General features: G+C 42.1%; 2 protein-coding genes across 2 annotated transcripts in view; both read left to right on the top strand.

The window, feature by feature from the left end:
- The window catches only part of ccdc141 (coiled-coil domain containing 141), a 40,962-nt gene extending 22,238 nt beyond the window's left edge, over positions 1-18,724 (top strand). The window contains exons 17-26 of the mRNA XM_088083825.1: positions 5,870-6,010; positions 6,278-6,466; positions 6,552-6,735; positions 7,677-7,789; positions 8,037-8,183; positions 8,605-8,744; positions 9,154-9,373; positions 10,573-10,895; positions 11,115-13,571; positions 16,762-18,724. Coding sequence (XP_087939951.1) covers positions 5,870-6,010; positions 6,278-6,466; positions 6,552-6,735; positions 7,677-7,789; positions 8,037-8,183; positions 8,605-8,744; positions 9,154-9,373; positions 10,573-10,895; positions 11,115-13,571; positions 16,762-17,077 — 4,230 coding nt within the window. The 3' untranslated portion in view covers positions 17,078-18,724. The remainder of the gene's footprint in view (positions 1-5,869; positions 6,011-6,277; positions 6,467-6,551; positions 6,736-7,676; positions 7,790-8,036; positions 8,184-8,604; positions 8,745-9,153; positions 9,374-10,572; positions 10,896-11,114; positions 13,572-16,761) is intronic.
- A 1,362-nt stretch (positions 18,725-20,086) lies between these two features.
- Positions 20,087-23,047, top strand: part of LOC121949594 (titin-like) — a 165,023-nt gene continuing 162,062 nt past the window's right edge. The window contains exons 1-2 of the mRNA XM_088083820.1: positions 20,087-20,234; positions 21,313-21,609. The gene's annotated coding sequence lies outside the window, so the exon portion shown is untranslated. The remainder of the gene's footprint in view (positions 20,235-21,312; positions 21,610-23,047) is intronic.

Below are 23,047 nucleotides of genomic sequence, written 5' to 3'. Positions count from 1 at the left end.
GGTTCTGACTGGCTGGTTCTGACTGGCTGGTTCTGATTGGCTGGTTCTGACAGGCTGGTTCTGACAGGCTGGTTCTGACTGGCTGGTTTTGACTGGCTGGTTCTGACTGGCTGGTTCTGACTGACTGGTTCTGACTGGCTGGTTCTGACAGGCTGGTTCTGACTGGCTGGTTTTGACTGGCTGGTTCTGATTGGCTGGTGGCAGGTTCCAGTTAGCGTGGCGTGTTAGCCGTTAGCTCAGCAGCGGCAGTAGTTTGTGTGGCGGTGCAAGCCTCGCCGTCGGCCGTGTTGGTGTTGAATGACATCACAGAACGCTGAAATTAGGATTTTCTGGCTCCAGAAAAATGAAATGTCAGAGTGTGGAAGTGTCAGTAGTTTGACAGGTGACTGGTTTCACTGGAGTTACTGGTTCAATCTGCAGAGTCACTGAGCTGCAGCTGTTGGGGGGGCAGATCAGAAATACAGACCGGCTCATCCTGCGGGTATTTCCCATCATGCACCTGGTGCTGCGTGTCACAGTGAAGCCTGCAGCAGCTGAGAGACGCAGAGCGACACAAACACCAGTTTTTAAAACATCATGGTGCCGTTTGGATCGATGACGGCGTCACTGAACTCGAATCTCTCATCATTTATCATTCAGGACAAAATGCTCCACGTTCACGAGCTCAGTTATTGGTTCCTTACATGCTCTGTCAAACAGGGTGATAACAATAACAATAATAATAATAATAATAATAATAATAATAATAATAATAATAATAAACTTTATTTCTGTACCACTTTTCTGAACCAGTAGGAAAGTGCTTCACAATACAAAGCCATCTAACATAAGAAAACACAGTAAAACATCATTCACAGAAAATGCAATTAAATATAATACATACACATTCATATATGTATACATACCTATACACACACACACACACACACAAACACACACACACACACACACACACACATTAGGGGCTGATTATCCTCGCTGATATTTGGCATTTTGCCAGTTATCTGTATCTGACTTTTATTTTAATGATCTCTGATAAAGTTGATGAATGAAAAAGTGTGTATTAATACACTCAACCAACAGCAGGGAGGGCAGTCTGCAGTACATGCAGAGAAAAAGCAGCATGGGAGGAACTTTTACTGTGTAAAACCTCAGGGAGTGATTTTTATTCATTTGTTTTTGAGGGAACTTTTTGTATTTGATGTTGAAAGTTTTGATTATATATTTTTTAAAGGCATTTAAACAAAGTTTTGTGTTGGCGTTTGTCATATTTCAAATCTTACATTTTAATTGGAATATTTTCATTTTTTACTGTAAATGCATATTGGTTCCAGATGTCGGCGGTCTGTCTCATGTACTACTACTACTAATAATAAATATATAAATATAATAATAATCAAGTACTAATAATCGGTATCGATCGACCCCAACACATATACATGCATATGTATCGCACATATATACATATGCACCATGTAGACATACAGTATATATATACATACACATAAATATACATACCCACATACCTACAAGTATACATACATATATACATACACATGCGTATGTAGGTACATGCAGCACATACACACATGTAAACGCACACATATTCTACAATTCTACAATTCTACAGTTTCATTTAGCAGACGCTTTTATCCAAAGCGACGTACAACACAAGCAAGAATTTAGACTTAAGGAAAAAAACCCTTAGTAAGTGCAAAAAGTGCTTCAGGTGTGATTGGTCACAGGTATTGCCGTCTAGTGGCAGAAGAAGTGCCGCACAGCCCCCCCCCCTCTTTTTTTTTTTAAACCAAAGTAATAACCAGTAGCGATCTCAGCATCTGAGATTCAACAATCTCAGTATCACTACTTACGATGACAGTCAACATACAACATCACACAACTTTGTCAGTGCTAGATAAATATATAAATAAATACATACATATAAATATATACATATACACACTTCCATACAAATCAAAGGAGGTTACACAAATGTCGGTCTGTCCAGGTGGGTTTTTAAAAGCTTTTTAAACTGAGTCGGCTGATTTGATCTTAATGGGAGGTTTGTTCCAAACTTTTGGGGCCAGAACGGTAAAGGTATGCCAAAAGTTTCAGTTTGGGAATTGTGGACAGGAGCCGGACTGGACTTTGGCTGAACCTTCCTCTGCAGCAGCGCACCGTCAGTATGATATAAACTGCAACAATTTCAACAAATTCAATTCCAGACTGGGATTTAACTTCCAGAGTAAATTCCTTCAGTGCAGGCTCAGAGCTTTGTCTCCTTTGGTTTGGACCACTCCTTCAGTTAGAGAGCCACGAGATTTCATGGTGTGATAAAATCTTAAATACTTGTGATTTGGGCAGTTGTGGCTCAGGAGGGGAAGCAGGTTGTTCATTAAAAGAAAAATTTGCCGTTCGATTCCCAGCTCCCTCAGTCTGCATGTCAAAGTAGTTTTTGGGCAAGACACTGAGCACTGATGGTTGTTCCATCGGTCTGTGATTGTGTTAAGGGGTCAGAACTTCACTACTTAAGGTCTATTTACCGTTCAAGAGATAGACGTGAATCAGGCACCATCACCTTCTGAAGTCAAGACGGAAATCATCAGAAAAGATCAGTAAGACCGTCTCAAAGGCTTCAAGAAATGCACCTTTCCTTTGCCCTGATTTGGAGGACAAAACTTCTGTTTGATTTGTTTTCTTCAAAATCCCCAAATCCAATGAATGCAGATCAGTGATGGATGCATCTTCTCAGACCACACTCTTTAGTGAAGGGGAAGCTTGAAATGGCACATGCCTAAAAAGTTAACCCAAACATCTGGACTTCCCTGCACCTGCAGGTGTGTACAGGTGAAGATCTGTCAAGAGTCGACCAAACTTTTTCATAACGTCTGAAAAGCATCTCAAGACTTGAAGCACACTTTCTGTGGACTTCTGGAAACTCCACTAGATTTTGATCAGAAAACCCATTATTCAAATGTAAAACTTACTCAGTTTGTTGTGTAAAATGTTTATGTTGTCAAGTGTCTTTTTGCACAAAGATTGTTTGATTCATGCCGAGAAACATTCAGGAAACAGTCAAGCATCAAGAGTTTGGATTGGTAGTATCCATTGCAACTGAGCGCTCTTGAAGACTTGGTGTGAAAGCACTGTACAACTTTTTTTTCTTGAACCTTTCTTAAGATGTTGGCAAGACAAGATCTGTGATGAAACATGACCAGTTGGAGGGCTTAAGTTAAGTTCTGTAACGGGACACAGACACTAACTCCACCATGAACACTCGGTCAGAGGGATGGAGGCTGAGCTGGAGGGTGAAGAGAAGAGGTGACTGGTTGAAGTCGGCACTGCTGAGTCACCTGAAGGGGATCTACATCCGTCTGTCACTGGATGAGGAGTTTTTTAAAGACATGACTTGTGGTTGAGGACTGGTTCTATTTCTGTTCACTGGTGGGTTGGTTATTCTCACTGCGGACATTCAGTGTATTTTTGGTTCCCCAGAGGTCCAGTACTTCATCACTGAATCCGCCAGCTGAACTCTGAAGATATCTGAATTAGGTCTGTGTACATGGTGTTCACTGTGGGTACAGCACAGGATGGTACTTCATCTGATCATCAGCTGTGGTACTACAGAGTACTCTCCCTGGTACTTCATGGTACATACTAATTATCTCTTTTGGATATTACAGGGGACCATTGTGTACTCCAGGGTCTCTTTGGGTAGTATACTTCATGGGTATCTCTTTGTGTTGATTTTCGCTACATCCTGGAAGTTGTGGGTCCTTTTCTTCACAATTTTTGTCATCTCAGTCCTCCAAACACTGGCACACCAACCAACAACCTTCTGGGGTACTTTATGGTACTGTGGGATTCTTGTGCACTAACCTCTTTGGAGTAGTTTATTGTCTGTTCATTTGCCTTTGTGGTCTTCTGGGATACTTTCAAAGTACTCTGTGGTAGTTTATGGTACTTTTGGGCAATCATAGTCCTCTGGGGTACTTTATGTAGTAGTTTTTAGTATTGTTGGTCATCTCCTTTGGGGTCTCTTGGAATTTGTACTTCATTGTTTTTGGAGATATTTTATGATATTCTGGGGATTTATATACTTTGTAGCATCTTCTAGGGTAGTTCATGATCTTTAAGGGTCTTCAAAAGTTACTTTGTGGTACTTTGGGAAACTTCTTAGTACTTTGAGGAAATCAGTTTGGGTGGTTCAGTATTATTTCGAAATACTCTGGGATTATTCATGATACTTAGCAGTACTTTGGTACTCTGGGGATTTCTTTGGGGTACTTCATGGCCCTTAGATGTAATTCATTGCTGTTTTTAGTCTTCTGGGATACTTTTACAGGCACTCCATGGTGCCTTGGTATTTTATTGTACTTTGGGATAATCATTGTCTTCTGGGGTACCTCATGGTACTCTGGGGAATTTTTTTTGACTTTTTTGGGGTACTTGATGATCCTCTGAGGTCCATCATGGTTATTTTATGATACGAGAATAGTTTGTAATACTTTTATGTAATTCTATTGAGGTAATTTGTGATCCATCTTGTTTCTTTAAGGTACTTTCCGGTAATCTCCGAGGTACCTTATGGCTCTCATCAAACTGGCTGTATCACCTCCTGGTAGTTTTGGCTGATTTTCCACGTAACCTTTGTTATTTCAGTGCTCCTCGCTGTTGCTCAGTCCAGGGTTTCCCCCCAGATGACTTGTGAACCTCACTCCACCGCGATGTTAGATAAACACTGCGACCTCCTCAGCCTCTGATTTCAGCGTCTTCATGTGCTCAGGGACTCGCCCTCAGTGTCTCTGACTGCTTTGGTCTGTCTCAGCTGTCCTCAGCTGACAGATCAGCCACCCGACACCGCTGTTCCTCCTGCTACAGGCAGAAATGTCCCTCTGGATTTAAACCCCCCTGCTCTAAAAATAATCTCATCAAAGCTTCGTAGACTCGCAGCGAGATCAACACCGAGCTGAGCAGATCACACAGACAACAGCTCCAACAGCGCTAACCAGAAATAAAGGCTGTATACAATAAGATATTATATGAAAAAACTGTTTTAGCCCTGCTAGCGGTGGTGGTGGTTGTAATATCTCGTCACTGTCGTACACTGTAAAGCCCTCTGAGGCAAACCATGTTTTTTGATAATGGGCTCTATAAATAAAATTGACTTGACTTGACTTTATTTTCCGTAATATGTGGAAGTATATATGCGTATATGGGTGAAGGTGTGCATATATGTATTTGAGGGTGAAAGAAGGAACACAAATGTGTTAGCAGCATACAAATGTTAGGAATCATTGCCAACCATGTGCTGCTTCCAAAGACACGCATCTCTTAAGTTTCCTTGACCTCATCTTTTCGTAATCGACCTACGTTTCTCTGAATCTAGAAGACAACAATCATCTCCTTTTACTAAAAATACAATCAGCAGGATGTTGAAGTTAACAAAACACACCGTACAACATGACATCAAAAAGACGTCGGACTGTTACGGTGCACAGATGTAACATTTTGGTAGGAATGAAAATCTGACTTAATTTTATATGTCTTACGTTTGAATTACACATGCAGACTTTAATACTGTGACGTTTTGTGGACGCTGGGTTTTGTTTTCTGAACCATCTGACTACATGTCATTATTCTACATCAATGAATGTTGGAATAAGACATTTGGAAGATATTTAATTTTTGATTATTGAATTATACAGATTAAAAACAACAAAATATTATCATCATCAACCAACAGTATTCTGCCTCACATTGATTTTGGCCTGATATTGAATTTTGGTTTCTGGCCAGCTGGGACACGAGCAGAACATGTGAAGTCGCTCTGTGAGCTGAACAGATTTTCTGATGTGTCTTTTTTCAGCTTCGTGACTCCTTTAAGGAGCTGAAGAAACGCTTCAGCAACCTGCGGTTCAACTACCTGAAGAGAAACGACCGCACGAGGAACACGAAGGCCGTCAGGAACCAGCTGCAGCAGGTAGAGCTGTACGACGACAAGCTGCAGGTGAGTCCAGATCCTGGTATCAGACTGGGACCATAATATGGTAAAAAATGACGTCAACAAGTGGAAAATAGTCAAAATGACAAATTCCAAGTCAAAAGCCCAGAATGACACCCAGAAATAATACAAGTCCTGTTTTTCTGCTTTGATGGCTGTGGGATCAGAAATGTCAGTTTGAATGGGTTTCAGAGGCGTGTGGTGTTAAAGTGGTTGGAAGACTAGAAAAGCTCTGTACAGGTGAAGTCCATCTATCGCTGTGTGACCCTGCAGGCGCTCAGGAAACGTCTGCAGGGAGTGACGGCTCGGCTGGGGTCAGAGGTCAAGGATGGGGGCGTGGCCAGGGAGGCGGAGGACGCCGTCAATGAGCTGCAGAGACAGATGGGGGAGTTTGAACGAAGTGTTGGCGAGCACCAGAAAAACCTGGAGATGACGTGCAGACTGCAGGAGGCCATGGAGGAGGTCAGAGATGTTATTTTCTGCAGTGACTTTATTCATCCATATATGTGTCCGCGTTAACCGTCTGCATCATGTTCTGTGTTTTCAGTATCAGTTCTGGTGCGAGGACGCCAGCGCCACCATCGCTCGCGTCGGAAAGTTTTCCTCCGAGTGTCGCAGCACAGAAGCCGTCTCCGTCCTGCACCGGCAGTTTGAGAAGTTCGTGTGGCCGACGGTTCCTCAGCAGGAGGAGAGGATCAGTCAGATCACCGAGCTCGCCGTCAGGCTGCACGGTGAGGAGGCGCCGAGGCAGGCTTTTATTCTGAAAGGACAGACCGCCTAGGCCTGGAAGCTGTGTGATCGTGTGGTTTTTAAAGGGTTTTATCTGTCCTGTCCGATGAACTCAAACAGCCGTTCAATGATACCGCCTGTCATTACATTTTTTAACAGCTGAATGATAATGAACACGGTACAGTATTTTTCACATACTCGAAATGTCTGTACTTCAGTTGGTTTGGTCAATTTGTAATCGTACCCCTAAAAGTTATAACAAATCATTCATTTAGCCTTTGAAACCCAAGCAAATCACCTTAACTTCTTTCAAAAACATGGGAGGAAAGCAATGGGCAATAAAAGAAAGGAATTACCTTTCAATTAATAAAAAATATATTTTTAAAAAAGTAAAAAAAAAAACAACAATAAGAAAATGACCTTGAAAAAGAGCTTAAAATTCAAAAATATGAATTTATTAAAATTGTTAATATAGTTTTTCCCTAGTTTTCTGGAACATTTCTTACCAAGTTGCTTTTTCTCCTTTTCATGTTTTTTTCTTAAAGATTTTTTTGGCATTTTTGCCTTTATTGGACAGGACAGATCAATGGTGCGAAGGGGACTGAGAGAGAGGGAGGGATGACATGCAGCAAAGGGCTACGAGCGGGAACTGCACCCACGACCACTGGGGCAGAGACACTGCCTTCATTCACGGGGCGTGTTTTTTTTTTTTTAAATAAATCGCACCCAATAAGCTCTGGGTTTAAAGGGTTAACTACTAGGGAAAGGTGACTGAAAGCAGCAAAGGAAAAGGGATGTCGCTCCAAGTTTCAAAGGGTTAAATATTTCAACCATTGATCCATCACGTTTATCTGATTATTTGAACTCTGTGTGTGTGTGTATGCGTGTGTGTGTGTGTGCGTGTGTGTGTGTGTGTGTGTGTGTGTGTGTGTCTGTGTCTCAGGGGCGGAGGAGGGGCGGCGGTACATTGAGAAGACGGTCAGTAAACACTCGGAGATGGTGAAGTCCATCCGAGCGCTGAGTGACGGGCTGAAGGAGCTGGAAGCCAAACTGAAGGTGACTAAAATCTGCCAACATTTATTTCACATTTTGGAATTAAACCTGTTAAGTTTGTGCAGAAATGTTTTGACTTTGACGTTCAGCGATCTTTCTCTGTTGATCAGCGCGTATAAACCGTATTAAGTCGACTTAAATTTCAAACTTTCGACGGCAATGAAAGCTCATCTGAGAGTGAATCTGGTGAAATTAAGACACAATTAGCAGATTATTTATTTGAATGAGTGTTTGATTGTTCACATCACAGGTGGAGAGTCCGAAACAGAAGCAGGATGACAGAGAGAAAGAGGTAAAGGAAGAGAAAGATGCAGAGAAAGAGAAGGAATCGAAGGAAAACAGGAGGATGAAGAAGAAGGAGACAGATAACCGCAGAACACAGGAAGCGTCTGACATGGTAAAAATTATTTTAACATTTACAACAAAAATCTCTCATAAGAATTTACACTTTAAAACAAAAAAAACCACCAACAACTGTCGTCCCTTTCAATGTACAATGAAAGTAATACAGAATGTTTGTTGATCTAACAGCATTATCATTTGAAAATGTGAGATTATCAGTTTTTTCCATTACTATTTTTTGTCATACCACAGATGTTATTGTTCCATACATCCCTGTTCTATTAGAACTTTCTATAATCACGAGCAGAAACCTGGCAATTTCATAAACGTATGCAATAATCAGGCAAAAAAAAGCAAAACTGAGCGACATGAAAACAAAGCTGACTTTTAGTGATATCGACATGGTGCAGTAAAGAAATGTAAATATTATAAATCACATCATAAACAGCTTATCTGAGTCTGTCCCGTGCTTCCAGTACGAGCTGAAGGAAACAGGCCACACCCCTGAACTGACCGCAGAGCATAATGGGAAAGAGGCGTTGGTGAAGAGGCAGACTGCAGCCAATAGGAAGCCTCCGTTACAGAAGAGTCGCAGTCAGGAGGCGGCTGAGAGCAGGTACACTGAGTGAAGGATGGAGCTGTGATGAAAAGTTTTTATGATTCTTCCTCTGAGCAACATGAAGTAAAATATTTTAACCAGCTGATGGTGCTACATTACATTTCAGTAAACAACAACAACAATAAAACAATAAAGTTATTAATCCTCTGGAAACCCATGCTTTCTGTGAAAATGTCCATTAACGCATGGCTAATAAAAAACAGAAAATTACTCACATCGTGTAGACTGTAAGCTTAACTGGTACACAAAAGAAAGACCATTCAGCTGGTTTGGAAGCAAGTGGGAGATGAAATCTAATCTTTTGTTTGTATGTAGAAGGACAGTTTGACTTTGAGTCTCATCTGTTTGAAACCCCGAACTGTAAAAAAAATAAAAAAATTAAAAAATCATGTCGTCTCTTCTTCAGACCACAGCTCCCCTCCTCCTACTGCTCCACTCACACCTTCAGCCTCTCCCGCTCCCCAGCGGAGGCCAACCGAAGGGTCCGCGCCATACACGGCCAATCACAACCAGCTGCCACTGAGGCCACGCCCCCTCCATCTGTGATTGGCCCGTCATTCTCTGACATTCAGAGGGAGTTTCAGAGGAAGGAGTCACGGGCCGCTTCAAACATGATGCCGCTTCAGGTTAATCACCAAAGAGTTAATTTCACATGTGGCGTCCCCCAGGGCTCAGTTTTAGGTCTTCTTTAGTTTTCCATTCACATGCTGCTGCCAGGCAACAACATTAAAAAACAATGCTTTAATTTTCATTTCTATGCTGATGATACACGAATTTATGTTCCCATTGAACCTGGGGACTGTGACTCCTCAGCTAAGAGCTCTTCAGCTAAAGAAATCAAATCAGAGCTGCTTTTGTTTCTCCCCCTGTTCACTCAGTTGTTAATTCTCCAATAAAAAAGTGTATGCTCTGGGTAAATTTACGATTCCAGGATGGTAAAATCATGCCTCGTTTAGCTGGGACAAAAGATTAAATTGAATTTCTAGAAATTAGTCCATAATGTTGATAATGGTGTATTTAACCATTTGAAATATGAGTAAATTGGATTAATTTCATTCAAAAACAGAGAGAGAAGCCAACAAGCAACTGAAGAAGACATGGTCCAAAAGTAATTAAAATTAAATAATTAAAATATTACAAGAAAATTACCTGAAAATATTCCCCAAAATACCCCAAAACAGAATAAACAAAAAATGGCCTAAAATATGAATATTGTTTTCAGGACATATTTCCTAATTTTGGGGATTTTCTTGAAAATCCTCTTCTCTTTTTGTGACAAGAACATTATCCAAAAATGTTTTTAAAAACATTTTTGGATAATGTTCTTGTCACATTCTACAAATTTCTAGCAATTTGTGGGACGTTTCTTGCCAAGTTGGTCATTGCCTTTTTTCCCATTATCAAAAGAAATCACACCAATTTGTTCAGGTTTCAAAGGTTTAAATGCATGTGAAAGGCAGCACAAGAAAAGTGATGTTATTCCAGGTGTCAAAGGGTTGATACATATCTTTTTTTTGTGAAGTGCTCATCATTTTTGTACTGTTTTAGTATGTGTCCTACTTCTAAAATGTTCTGGTCGTGTCTTTATTTTAGCATTTACAGTGGTTGGTTGGCTGTTTTACCGCTCTCTTGCCTGTCATTAGTTTGGCTGCAATGATATCCACCTCAGTGAGTGAATTTGAGTTGGTGTACAAACTATAAAGTCAAATGCTGGCTACACGGACAAAGAAATTTGACTGCAAAAACATCCCTGTTCCTGTGGCAGCGTGTGGTACATACAAGTGGCAGTGATCCATCAGTCTAACATTCAACCCTTTTTACCCAGGATGCACCAGTAGGAGGCCTGTTGGAGGTGGAGTTGCAGCAACAGGAAGTGATGACTGAAGATTCTCTCTCCAATGACGAATACGATTGTGTGTCACCTGACGACATTTCCCTGCCGCCACTGGCAGAGACGCCAGAGTCCAACATGGTTCAGTCAGACTTTGAGGAGGGCTTCTGTTTCAGCTCCCACAGCGTCCACATTGGCCAACACAGCTACCAGTCAGAGCACACTGGTTCTGCTACAAGTGCAGTCCGACAACAGAGAGCGTCCAGCCAGGCCGAGAGTTGTCCAACTCCTCCAATCAGCTGCCACAGCAGCACCAGGTCTGTATCAGGACAAATTTTGTTTGTTCTTATGATTCTGGGCACATTTTGTTAAAACAGTACTGTGGTTTGATACTCAGTGCTAATAATGGATAATCTAATGGGGGCATACCACAGGAGACAGGTGAAGGACAGTGAGGACATGAAATACAGGCCACTTTTGAACTGTAAAAGTAGCAGTTTCTCAGTCTTAGTTTGTTCCTGTTGTGTGTGTTACAGGATCAGATCAGAGTCCGGTTCATTTGTCCAGAGTCCGCTGACAGTTCCTCCACCAAGCTTTTTCACCAGCACTCTGAGCAGCATCCTGAAGACTGGAAAGACCAGCTCAGCCAGCGCCTCCCAGACTGTTGACCTCTCCCTGGGTGGCCCTGAACAGAGCTTCGGCAACACTCCAGATGGCTACTCCATCAAGGACAGCGAGAAAAGGACCCCCCCACAAACTGATCCCTTGTTAAAGGAGCATAACAGTCAGATTAATCAGCCTCAGAGGAGTGCTGGTACTCAGGGTAAGATCGCCGAAAATGTTGCATCCAAAAGTGAGACCTTTCTACAACCTGATCCCATTCTCCAGTCTGCAGAGCTCAATCACATTACCACACTATCTCAATCCACCAATGGTCCTCAGCCCTTCAGTGGTCCTGACCCTCCTTTCCACAAGGACAAGACCCCACCACAGGATACTGAGTCCCTCAAGTTTAATACTTCCATTTGTCAGGAGAACAGTTTTCCACAGTCCTTCCCAGACTTAAAGAGTGGTACATATCAGAACATAAATCCCTTCCAAACTAGGACGGATACATCTCCACTCTCCAAACCTCAAAATGTCAGTCTGACCAACACCAGCACCAGTACATTTACCCAGCAGACCATTTACTTCCAGTCCTCATCTCCTGAAAGACATTACACCTTTCCACAGGCTAGCACCAGTCACTTATCCCAGAGCTTGCCTCATATTGATCCAGTCCACCAGGCCAAAGGGTTTGCTCAGAACTTCATAGACTCTATTCTCGACAAAGACAAGACTCTGGACACTGGGCTCCTCAAATCCTGTACAACTTCCCTCCAAACAACCACAACCTTTCCCAAAGACAGCAATCTTTCACTGCCTTACCCAAATTCCAGGAGTGACCTTGATCAGAAGGTACCTTCCTCCCAAATCAGCAAAGAAACATCCTCACTTTCCAGGCCCCAAAGCAGCATCTTTACCACAGCCACTGCTGTCCCCCAACAGATCTCTTACTGCCAGTCCTTACCATCAGAAAGTCACTGCACCTTGCCACAGGCTACCAGCAGCACCCTATCACAGAGTAAGAGCTTGCCAAAGATTGATCCGGTCCCCAAGGCCAAAGGGTTCACTCAGAACCTCACAGACTCTGATCTCCACAATAACACGACTCTGGACACTGGGTTCCTCAAATCCTATACAACTTCCCTCCAAACCACCACAACCCTCCCTCAAGACAACAATCCTTCACAGCCTAACCCAGATTCCAGGAGCGGCCTTGAGCAGGATGTACCTTCTTTGCAAATCAGCATAGGAACATCCTCAGTTTCCAGGCCCCAAAGCAGCAGCTTCACAACAGCCTCTGCGGTCAACCAACAAACTGATTACTGCCAGTCCTCCCCTCCAGAAAGCCATCACACCTTACCACAGATAAGCAGCAGCCCCTCATCCCAGAGTAAGACCTTGCCACAGATTGATCCGATCCACCAGGCCAAAGGATCGGCCCAGAACCTCACAGACTATGTTCTCCACAAAGACAAGAGTCTGGATACTGGGCTCCTTAAATCCTGTGCAACTTCCCTCCAAACTACCTCAACCCTCCTCCATGACAGCAATCTTTCACAGCCTTACCCTAATTCTAGGAGTGGCCTTGATCAGGATGTACCTTTCTCCCAAATCAACAAAGAAACATGTTGGGGCCAAACTGGCCCATGTTTGGGGCCAGTTTCCAGGCCCCAAAGCAGCAGCTTCACCACAGCTACTGCTGTCAAACAAACTGATTATTGCCAGTCCTCCTCTCCATACAGTTCTTGCACCTTCCCACAAGCTAGCAGCAATCTCAGACCCCAGCAAGTAAGCCCCTTCCTTCAGGGTAGTGGAGGTCTACCTGAGGTCAATGCCCCCATTTCTCTGAATCCAAACGTCATCAGCGACATCAGTATATCCAGCAGCACCGTCACCAGCAGTAATAGATTCAGCAGCAATCAGAGCCACCAGACAATCTACTCCCTCCACAAATCCTTGACCTCAACCCATACCCAGCAGTGTGTGCATGACCCTGGCATGACCCCTGGCAGCACTGCCAAGCCTGCTGCTCCTCCTCAGCCAGAACCACAGACCCAAGCTTTGGCTCAACAGGCTAACCTGCATGTCACACCCCCTTCCTCTCCACCCCATCTACTAACTCCAGACCAAGACCCAAACATTTGTCAGCCCGTGGCTATCCGTGAGGAGATCAGACTTACTCCTCAGATCCAAGGGCCTTCCCTACCTGCTCCTCTTCCTCCTCCTCATCTTCCCCAGGCCCAGTCAGAGTCTCTTCCCCAGGGAAAAGCCTCTAAACCTGGACCTCCCTGCTTCACCAGGCCCCTGTCCAGAGCTACTGTCATGGAGGGCTCTCCAGTGACGTTAGAGGTGGAGGTGACGACACATCCAGAGCCCACGCTCTCCTGGTGGGTAGCATATAACCAGCTCCACAATAACACACAAGCGTCATGAGATCATTCACTACACATCTTACCCTGATGCACCCTTAACACCTGCAGTAACATGTGCTTGACCTTGATCTTTAGGTTCTTCTTCTTTTCTTTGCATTAAACTGGAATACATGATTAAGAACAGTCTCTGCTGGGCTCGTAAACCAGTTTTGTTTAATGCACTTTCACTTTCATGCTACCTGCCGTGCATTAAACCTGCTCTGCATGTAGTGTCCCCATGGTGGTTTGTACCCACCTTGGGGACAGCCTGAGTGACAGAGCTGATCAACCAGGACTCATGCTAATGCAGGTGTAAGGGGGTTCTCCTGGTGTTATCCACATGGTGATACATGGAGGTTCTGTATGTAACTTTAAAAACATTTTTATTAGTGAACTGTGGTCAGCACCTGGGTGGCTGTGGCTTAGGTGGTAGAGCAGGAAAGTTGGCAATTTTGTAACGACGTAACATAATGGGCAACAGGGTCACCTTAAGCCGGGTGGGAGGGGTAGTGGATGGATCCAACAAACTTTGGACTTTAATGCAGGACTCTGGGGTTCACTTCCCATCAATGTGACCTGTTATAATGTGCCTCCTTCCCCTGAACCTAACCGTCCATGTGTGTTTCTTTGATGACCCGGCGTTGGTTGCCATGTGCTTTTGTTGCCTAAACATAACCACGTGCAGTGTCATCCCAACATGTGATTGTGTTGACATCACCGTAGCTGCATCCTGGAACGTCAACAGCAGACGCAGAAGGATACGCAGAGCATAATATGTAGACCCAGAAGGATTCCTAGCGCATAATATGTAATAATATGTAGACACAGGATATCTAGAGATATGTAGACGCATGTGACAACTTTGGATCAGAACGCGTTGGGTTTTTCTGAGTCCTTTGCACGCAAATCAGTCCACAGGCTGTTAGAGGCAACATGAAAGTTGGACGGTCTCAGCTCTTAATTTATCAGAATCAGAATCAGAATCAGAAAAAGATTTATTGCCAGGTATAGTTAACACAATACGAGGAATTTGTTCTGGTGGGTTGGTGCAACATAAATATAGAAAAAGAAAACAGATAAAATAGAAGATACAAATATAAAATATAAAATATAAAAAGTACAAGTCTTACAGTGCAAAAACAAAACAAGTAACACAAGTAACGGTGTAACAGTGCAAGAAACAGAACCATGGAATTAAAGTATATACAAGAATGTTTGGAGTGCAGATATATATTGATATTTACATTGAAATTCACATTTATACAGGTTTGAGTATAAATGTGGCCATCTGTTCACCCATTGTAAACAAAAAAAAGTTTGTCAAGTTAGCATGTCAAAGAGTTACAGAGACAGAACCTTTAAGTTTCATGAACTCCTCAACACCTGATCTTCCTATAAAGACAAAAAAGGTGGTGTTAATCAATGTTAGCAGGCACTAACTCATCTTAACAGGTACTAATTAATGTTAGCAGGTACTAACTTATCTTAACAGGTACTAATTAATGTTAGCAGGTACTAACTTATCTTAACAGGTACTAATTAATGTTAGCAGGTACTAACAAATGTTTGCTTGCTCTCAAAGTAAAATGTGTATTCCAGTAGTACCAAGTTTTCATTTTTTGTTAGGGCTTAGTCCAGATGCTGTAGGAATAAAAATCACCAACATTTTTAAAGAAAACATGCCTTCCTTAAAATTCTTCAAAACAATTTTTGTGATTCTTTTGTTCTTTCAATCTGTGTTGAGATATATATATATATATATATATATATATATAAAAGCATTATATATAAATATATAATGCTTATATGCTTATATATATTATAAATAAATATATATTAGTGATGCACGATAATTATCGGCCCGATAATTGGACTTATAATGTCATACAGATAATTCCGATAATAGCATTTTTGGCCGATAAACAAAACCGATAATGATGAGCATAAATTGCTTAGATTTGGCCCGTGTTGCCATGGTGTCTCTGATTGTCTGCTCTGCTCTCATTGTTTGCTGGTGTCTCCGCTGGTGTCGCCGAATGTCCGCTCCGCTGTCATTGTCCGCTAGTGTCTCCGTGTGTGTGTGTGATGGGGTCCTGATGAGAGGACATGATGAGAGGACACACTGGACACAGTTTGAGTTGAGGTGTCGTGAGTTTCCAGCTCGGTTCTGCTGAAAGAATAAACTGATATCTGATGTTTGATTCCTTCCAACAACAAGCAGAATAACATGTAAATGTGCAGAGATCACAACAGAGCCGTTACTTAGGGACTGTTCTGTAGCTGCAGCTTCCTGACAGTTTGGGGAATGTTCTTCTCTACAGTTCCACTAGAACCCAAACACAATATTATTTTCTGCATTATTTTGTACAATTCAAGTTGACATAAGAAGATAAGAGGGAAAAACAAAATATAAAAATAAAATTGATTTTAATCTTAAAAATGACTTTCTTTTTTTAATAATTTGAAATATCGTTTTTTTATGAAAATACACAAATTGAAGTCATCTATACTCACCACATCTCAGCCTTTCATACCCTCAGGTAATGAAAAACAAACAAAAAGAAGTTATTGGTATCTAATCAGCCACGAGAAGCTGGAAATTATCGGTTCATTGGTATCGCTTAAAATAATCATTATTGTGCATCACTGATACATATATATATATATATATATATATATATATATATATATATATATATATATATATATATATATATATATATATATATATATATATATATATATATATATATATATATATATATATATATATATATATATATATATATATATATATATATATATATATATATATATATATATATATATATATATATATATATATATATATATATATATATGTAGTTTGATGGTCAGTCACTGGTTGTTGTTGCTTTCTGACTGTTACTGTACTCGTGAATAAGTGCTAAGTTAGTAACTGTGTGTTCTGTAAAGCACCAAAAAAACAACTGCATGCTCAAATCTGACACATTGTCATTAATAATACCCATGATGCTTCAGTCTGGCTGTCTGGTGGTGCAGGTGGGCGACTCCGTTGATGTCAGGTGACTCAGATATGTACTCAGTGTGTCAGAGCTGATGTTGGGGGCTCGTCATGTGACCTGTGGGGCTGTGTGCTGTCTGACCTCATGACTTCATCATTCAGGTGTAAAGACGAAGAGATGTCGGCCACCGGCCTGGGCCGAGCGCCAATGTCCTGCGAGGACGGGAAACACTTCCCCTTTAACCCCGAGGCGATGGACTCAGACGCTGCCGAACGTGTCGACAGCAGCAGCAGCGGTGGTGATGATGATGGTCATGGTCATGGTCATGATCATGGTGATGGTGATGGTCATGATGGTGGTGGCGATGGCGATCAGTGGCTGGTGGTTGAAGTGTTTGACATTATCAGTGCGGACTGGCAGAGCTACTTGGGTACTCTGTGTGTTCTGCTCTGGCTGCTCTACCTGATTCTGCTCTGAAAACTCTTCTCCACTGCGGGAACTCGACTCCTCCACCAGCCGCACCACTGCGAGGTTCTGCTGCAGCGTTTACTGTTTGCAGGCGTGGGACAAAAAACGAAAGAAATGTGTCGCCAACAGTAGTCGCTTCATGACGCCCATGCATGTTTACACAGAACCAACCACCGGCGACATCGTCCCGCTCCAGTGTGCGACGATACGCTGCATCACGGCGTCCCATGATCGAAGGAGACGTGACGGGCGTGATGTTTAACAAATGAGGGTCCTCCTCTCGCACGCCATCAAACATACCTGTCGGCAGCGCTTTATAAATCAATGACATCACACTTCACTGACAATCATTTAGTGTCTCTGGTATCTGGCGGCTGATCTCGTCATGAGCTCCTGAATCTGTGTTTGCAGTTTGTGAACATTTACAGCTGCTGTTTGTCTTCTTTGAGTTAGCTGCTAATGGCTGCTTTTTAAATCCTCCACAATGTGTTGCACACGTCAATATTTCATCAACACATAATCAACACGTCATCATCATGTCATCAACATATCATTAAAACATCACTCATCACGTCTTTCCAGCTTTACGTTTTACACAGACCTCGTAACGGCGCTCCCGGCTCAGAGGTGAAACCACTCTGTCCCTCCTCTCTACAATCAGATGTTATTCACAGAACGGCGAGGCGGCATAACGGCGTGATATGTCCGTCTTGAACAGGCAGTGTCAATGCAGCGAATTATGATTAATGAATCTGTCTCATTTTTGTACCGTAATTTGGATGAAATCACGCCGATCCTCCACATATGAACTTATTAGGATGACCGGATTCAGACAACACGTGGTCCAATGGGACAATGTATCACATGCTTAATAGGCAGCCGGACGTCATCTTTATTTTTCTTTATAAGAGCACATTTAAAAGAATCCAGTGCAAAATTGTATTTATTGATTTAACCTTTATTTAACCAGGACTCAGGAGTAGTCCCGTTGAGATCCAGAATTCCCTTTTCCTGGCTGAAACAGCAGCATGACGAATTTAACATAAAAGAACAAAAACTCAAGAACAAACAGTCAAAGCAGCTTCAAAATGTTCACGCGAGCAGCGAGCTGGCGAACAGCCAGTTATATATATCCTTAGCAGTGTTCAGAGAGCAGACACACATTTAGTGTCCAAAAGATCCTTAATCCTGTTTTTAAGATCTCAGGCTGATACCAGAGTCCAGCTGACACCAAGATGACAGAGCAAAAACTCTGAAAGCACTTTCACTAAAGCAGCGCGGGCAGAAGTACAATATAAATAAAAGTATTTATATTTGAGAAATGTAGCACATTTTGTCCCTGAAATCCAGCCTGAATCCTGCTGGGATCAAGTTAATCCAGATTTTTTTTGGATTAAAGGTTTCTGCATCCTGTTAAAAAGTTTGAAACAACACAAACTGAAACTGAAAACTAAGACTGAATCACATCATCTGATCTGATTTCAGAATCCTTTTTTTGTTGTTGTTGTTTCTGACAAAGCATTTTGAAGATTTGATCCAATTTGATAACCGAAATCTAATCAGATTACATCTGAACGCAGCAGCTGACAGGAGCCCACAGCGATAGTTTCCCCGAAGCAGATCCAGAGTGAAGGTTCCACATTAAGGGAACTGTAGGGAACAGTAGGGAACATGCTTAGTGTCTTATGACACATTAAGTTAGAAGCTGTTTTATTTCCCACCGTGGAGAAGGCTTCAAACATGCACACACACACACACACACACACACACACACACACACACACACACACACACACACACACACACACACAGATCTTCTGCCCCTTTAGGAGAATAAAACTGTCAAAGTCATATTGACACTTTCAGCTGTGTATCAGCAGTTAACCCTTAAATCTCTGTTTTATCCAGAATATTTCTTCTCATAAGTGCCTCAGCTTCAGTCCAGCAGTTAAGGGATTTCCCTGATGTCTTCATTGTATATTATACTAAAGTGTTTCAGGTCATAAAGTGTCACTCGTGTGTTCTCCTCTCACCTCCTCACTGTATTCATCTCAGCAGAGAAATATTAGAGAACAAAAACGTGTGAAGGTTTTTGTTTCAGCTCTTCTGTTTTTTCTGATTCACTTTTTGTTTCTTTAAAATAAAGAATTAGTCATGTACCCTCTGTCCTGGTTTGATTCAATCACACACACACACACACACACACACACAGATATACACAATATATATATATATTTATAGCTGATTAAGTGTATAGTATTTATTACTTATTTTTCCAAGATTTTAGGCATCTATTGGTTATCTATCTATCTATCTATCTATCTATCTATCTATCTGTCTGTCTAGCTCATACACGAGCGCCAAAACAAAACGCTCATGCTCTCATGGCGCGCGCTGTGTGAAACGTTGCGACACGTCGACGCACATTACGTGAATTGACGTTTCGATTGAGTCGACCTGTTGCCCTGGCCCTAATATATCAATCTGTATGTCTATCTATCTATCTATCTATCTATCTATCTATCTATCTATCTATCTATCTATCTATCTATCTATCTATCTATCCATCTATCTATCTATCTGGCTATCTATCTGTATGTATGTAACTAAAACAGCAGGTATATAATATGTGTCTAAAACATATTTCTGGAATGTTTTTAATTTAGTATAATTAAATTCATTTCATATTTATATTTAGAATTTAATAATCTGTTTTTTCGCTTTGGCAACGTTGTGACAAGCCTTCATGCCAATAAAGCTGATTTGAATTAGAGCGCGATCTGTGACGTCGGCGCGCTGCACGTTACTTGGTGACGTCACGTAGCGTTCCGGGAACAGGTCTCTGATCGTCTGATCTTGTCTTTCCTTCATTTCGCGGGTCTCCAGCCGCCGTGCTCGTGTTCGGTTGTTCGCTGATCTGACAGAAGTTCGCTCTCTGACCGGGATCTTGTCGACTTCGTCTGAAACAAGAGAAAAAGGTTTGAATGTAAAGTTCGTTCAGCCTGCCGCGCGGACGGTTAGCTCGTGCACTCTGAGCTAGCCGCTAACCGCCGTTAAATGTTCGTTAGCGTTAGCTTCATTACCGGGACACATTTAATCTCTGCCCGGTGACAGGACTCGCCTGAGGGGACAACACAACACCTGAGCGGCTGCTGCTGTTTCGCAGGTAAATAAACTACGTTGATTTGTGCGTTAAAGTTTGTTTTCTGAGCGTTTAAACGGAGCTAACGCTGCTGTTAGCCTGAGGCTAACGTTAGCCGACAGGTAAGAACACCTGCGTGATGTCACGTTCACCTGCAGCAGCTCCTGAATCAGGGTTTCTGTCCTGCTAACGAACATAAATAAGAGTTCTGTTCAATGTTCGCTGCAGTTTCTGCTCTGACTCAAACTGCTGCGCGAATACTGTCTTTGACTCACTGAGGACTCTTCATATGTACATTCAACTCTGATCATACTGACGAAGGGTTTCTCTTGTTTTTGAGGAATTTGTTATTTTTATCCTGAAATTAACAGAGATGGAAACACCTGATTTATTATTATCATAATGGTCAAATCCCAGATCTACAAATGCAAATTCACAGGTAGACCGAGGTTTATTGCTTTATTGCTTTATTGCTGGTAAAGTGTTGAGTATATTGCTACAGAGCGTTGTCCCCCAGCATTAATAATTATTTTTGTTTTCGTCTCTCTCAAAAGAAATTGTCAAACACTGATTAATAAGTACTTTTACTACCAATACTTTGGAAAAGGCAGTTTTATGTGTAAGCCACATCTCAAACAGCAAGATGATTTTAAAGGCTTCAAACATTATAAAGGATACAGATTTACGATAAAGACGTGTAAATGTTTTTAATTGTACTTCTACACCATCACAAGTAGTACTTATTAATCAGTGTTTGACCTTTTCTTTGGCTTTATGCGTTTCATTGTCTCTAAATATAACTTTTTTCTGTCTTTCCTCTTTTTTTCTACGATTTTTTTTGTTTGTAATAAGTTTCTAAAGTAAATTAAATCCAGAAATCTTACTGACACATGCTGACTTCTGCTTTAACAATATTAAGTACATTCAGCTCATAATACTGACTTTTATTTGAGTCTGCTGGTAGTACTTTTACTGCAGTGATCTGTGTTATGCAGGGCTTTTACTCTCAGTGAGGTTTTAGTACTTTTTTTGCAGTAAAGTGACCGACAGGTGTGACGAGTTGCATAAAATGTCTCCCCTGCTCTCCCATGATGCCCTGCAGGCTGACCAATGGGAGGGGGTCCCCTTGTGATGTCACAGGCGTATAAAGCCCCCGGCGCCCGGCCGCCCGCTCTGAGCAGAGTCAGCGTTCCCGGCCTGGACGCCTCGGCTGGAGGAACTGCTGTCAGGAGGAAAAAACAAAACTACAGTGAGCGCTGTAGTTTTGTTTTTCAGAGCGGGTTCCTCGGAGGCTCAACGTTTCTCCTTCTGGATTCTGTCGCTAAACTTTCTGGATAAAGAGACTTTTGATTCCTGAAGCCCGCCCCCCCGGGCCGCCCAGGCATCCTTGTGCACACAAGTAAGTGTCTTTAAACCTCTGAGCGGCGTGTTTTGAATTTGACAGCTGACACACACACACACACACACACACACACACACACACACACACACACACACTCACTGGCTGCAGTTTTCAGTCAGTTTTCGGGGCGCCGAGGCTTTTCGCTGCCTGAAGGTTAAAACGGGGCGTCCCAGAATAGCCCTGATAGCAGCGGGCTGGACTCTCAGCTGGACGCCTGATGGCTTTTTAAGGGAATCAGCCGCGGGGCTATCAGTTGCTCCTCCAGCTATGTGCCGCCACATGGTGGCTGTCAGTCAAAGGGAGGTGCGGAGGAGGAGGCGGAGGAGGGGTGGAGGTGTTATTTTTAGTGTCCTGTGTGTGCGTGCGTGCGTGCGTGTGTGTGTGTGTGTGTGTGTGTGCGTGCGTGCGTGCGTGTGTGTGTGTGTGTGTGTGTGTGGTTGCATTACACAGAGCTCTGTGTCTCACAGGCTTTTATTTTGGAGGAGAGTGAGCAGCTGTCGGTGTGTCATTAAGCGTCAGTATTTTTAGGTCTCAGTGGGGATGGAGGGGCTGATCACTCAGTGTGTCACAGGTTCGATCCCGCTGCAGTGATTTGATTTTAAAGGAGAAAGGACTTTGTGTCTGCTGGTTCTCGTCCTCACTGTTTCAGCTCACGTAGAGTTTCTGATTTATTTCGGACCGATCTTGTTTTTACGCTCAGTGATCCTTTCTGCGCTGAGAGAGAAAACGAAAACCTGAATCTCGTTCATGACCGATCGCTGAGTCAAATGATTTGACCGCTGAGGCGAAGTCTGACTGATGCTTTGAATCTCTGATCTTCACGGAGCAGTGCTGCTTATACAAACATTACAGTTTTTGTGTGAAAATGTCGTTTTTGCTTTTTGTTGTACAAAAAAAGGGAACGCTTCATTTTTCCAAAAGAGGACATCGAGAGGAGAGACGGCAAAAATCTGGGATAAAAATTTACATAAAATTCAATGAAAAATCATTTCAAATAGAATTTAAAATAGTTGAAGAAAGGAACAGAAATATTTTCACAATGAAAAGAAAGAAAAGGAGGGTGTGTGTGCAGTTTGCTCTGTATCTGCTGTGAATCTGAGGTCGGCCCGTCTAATGTTTAATGTTGCAGCAGAATATTAAAAACACAGAGGAGCACAAATAAAACAAAATAAAACCCCAAAAACATGAGAAATGGATGATTTACAAAGCATCCAGACTGGCTTAATAATAGACGAAATAAAACTCCTTCACTGAGGTCGAAGCATTCATGCCACTGTGTAAAAATACTACATACAAATGGGAAAGCCGTTCATTGTACTTCAGTCGAAGTTTTATCAGAAAAAGAGAAAATAAAAGGAATAAATGATGTGAGCGTGACACTGTGATACTGTCTGTGTGATTATTATTAGATTATGATTATTATTAGATTGTGATT

This window comes from Plectropomus leopardus, chromosome 10, assembly GCF_026936395.1.
Source record: "Plectropomus leopardus strain MGB_pleo_1.0 chromosome 10, ASM2693639v1, whole genome shotgun sequence".
In the NCBI taxonomy this organism is placed as follows: Eukaryota; Metazoa; Chordata; class Actinopteri; order Perciformes; family Serranidae; genus Plectropomus; species Plectropomus leopardus.
Note: the sequence above shows the minus strand (reverse complement) of the source record. Positions and strands in the feature narration are given on the sequence as shown.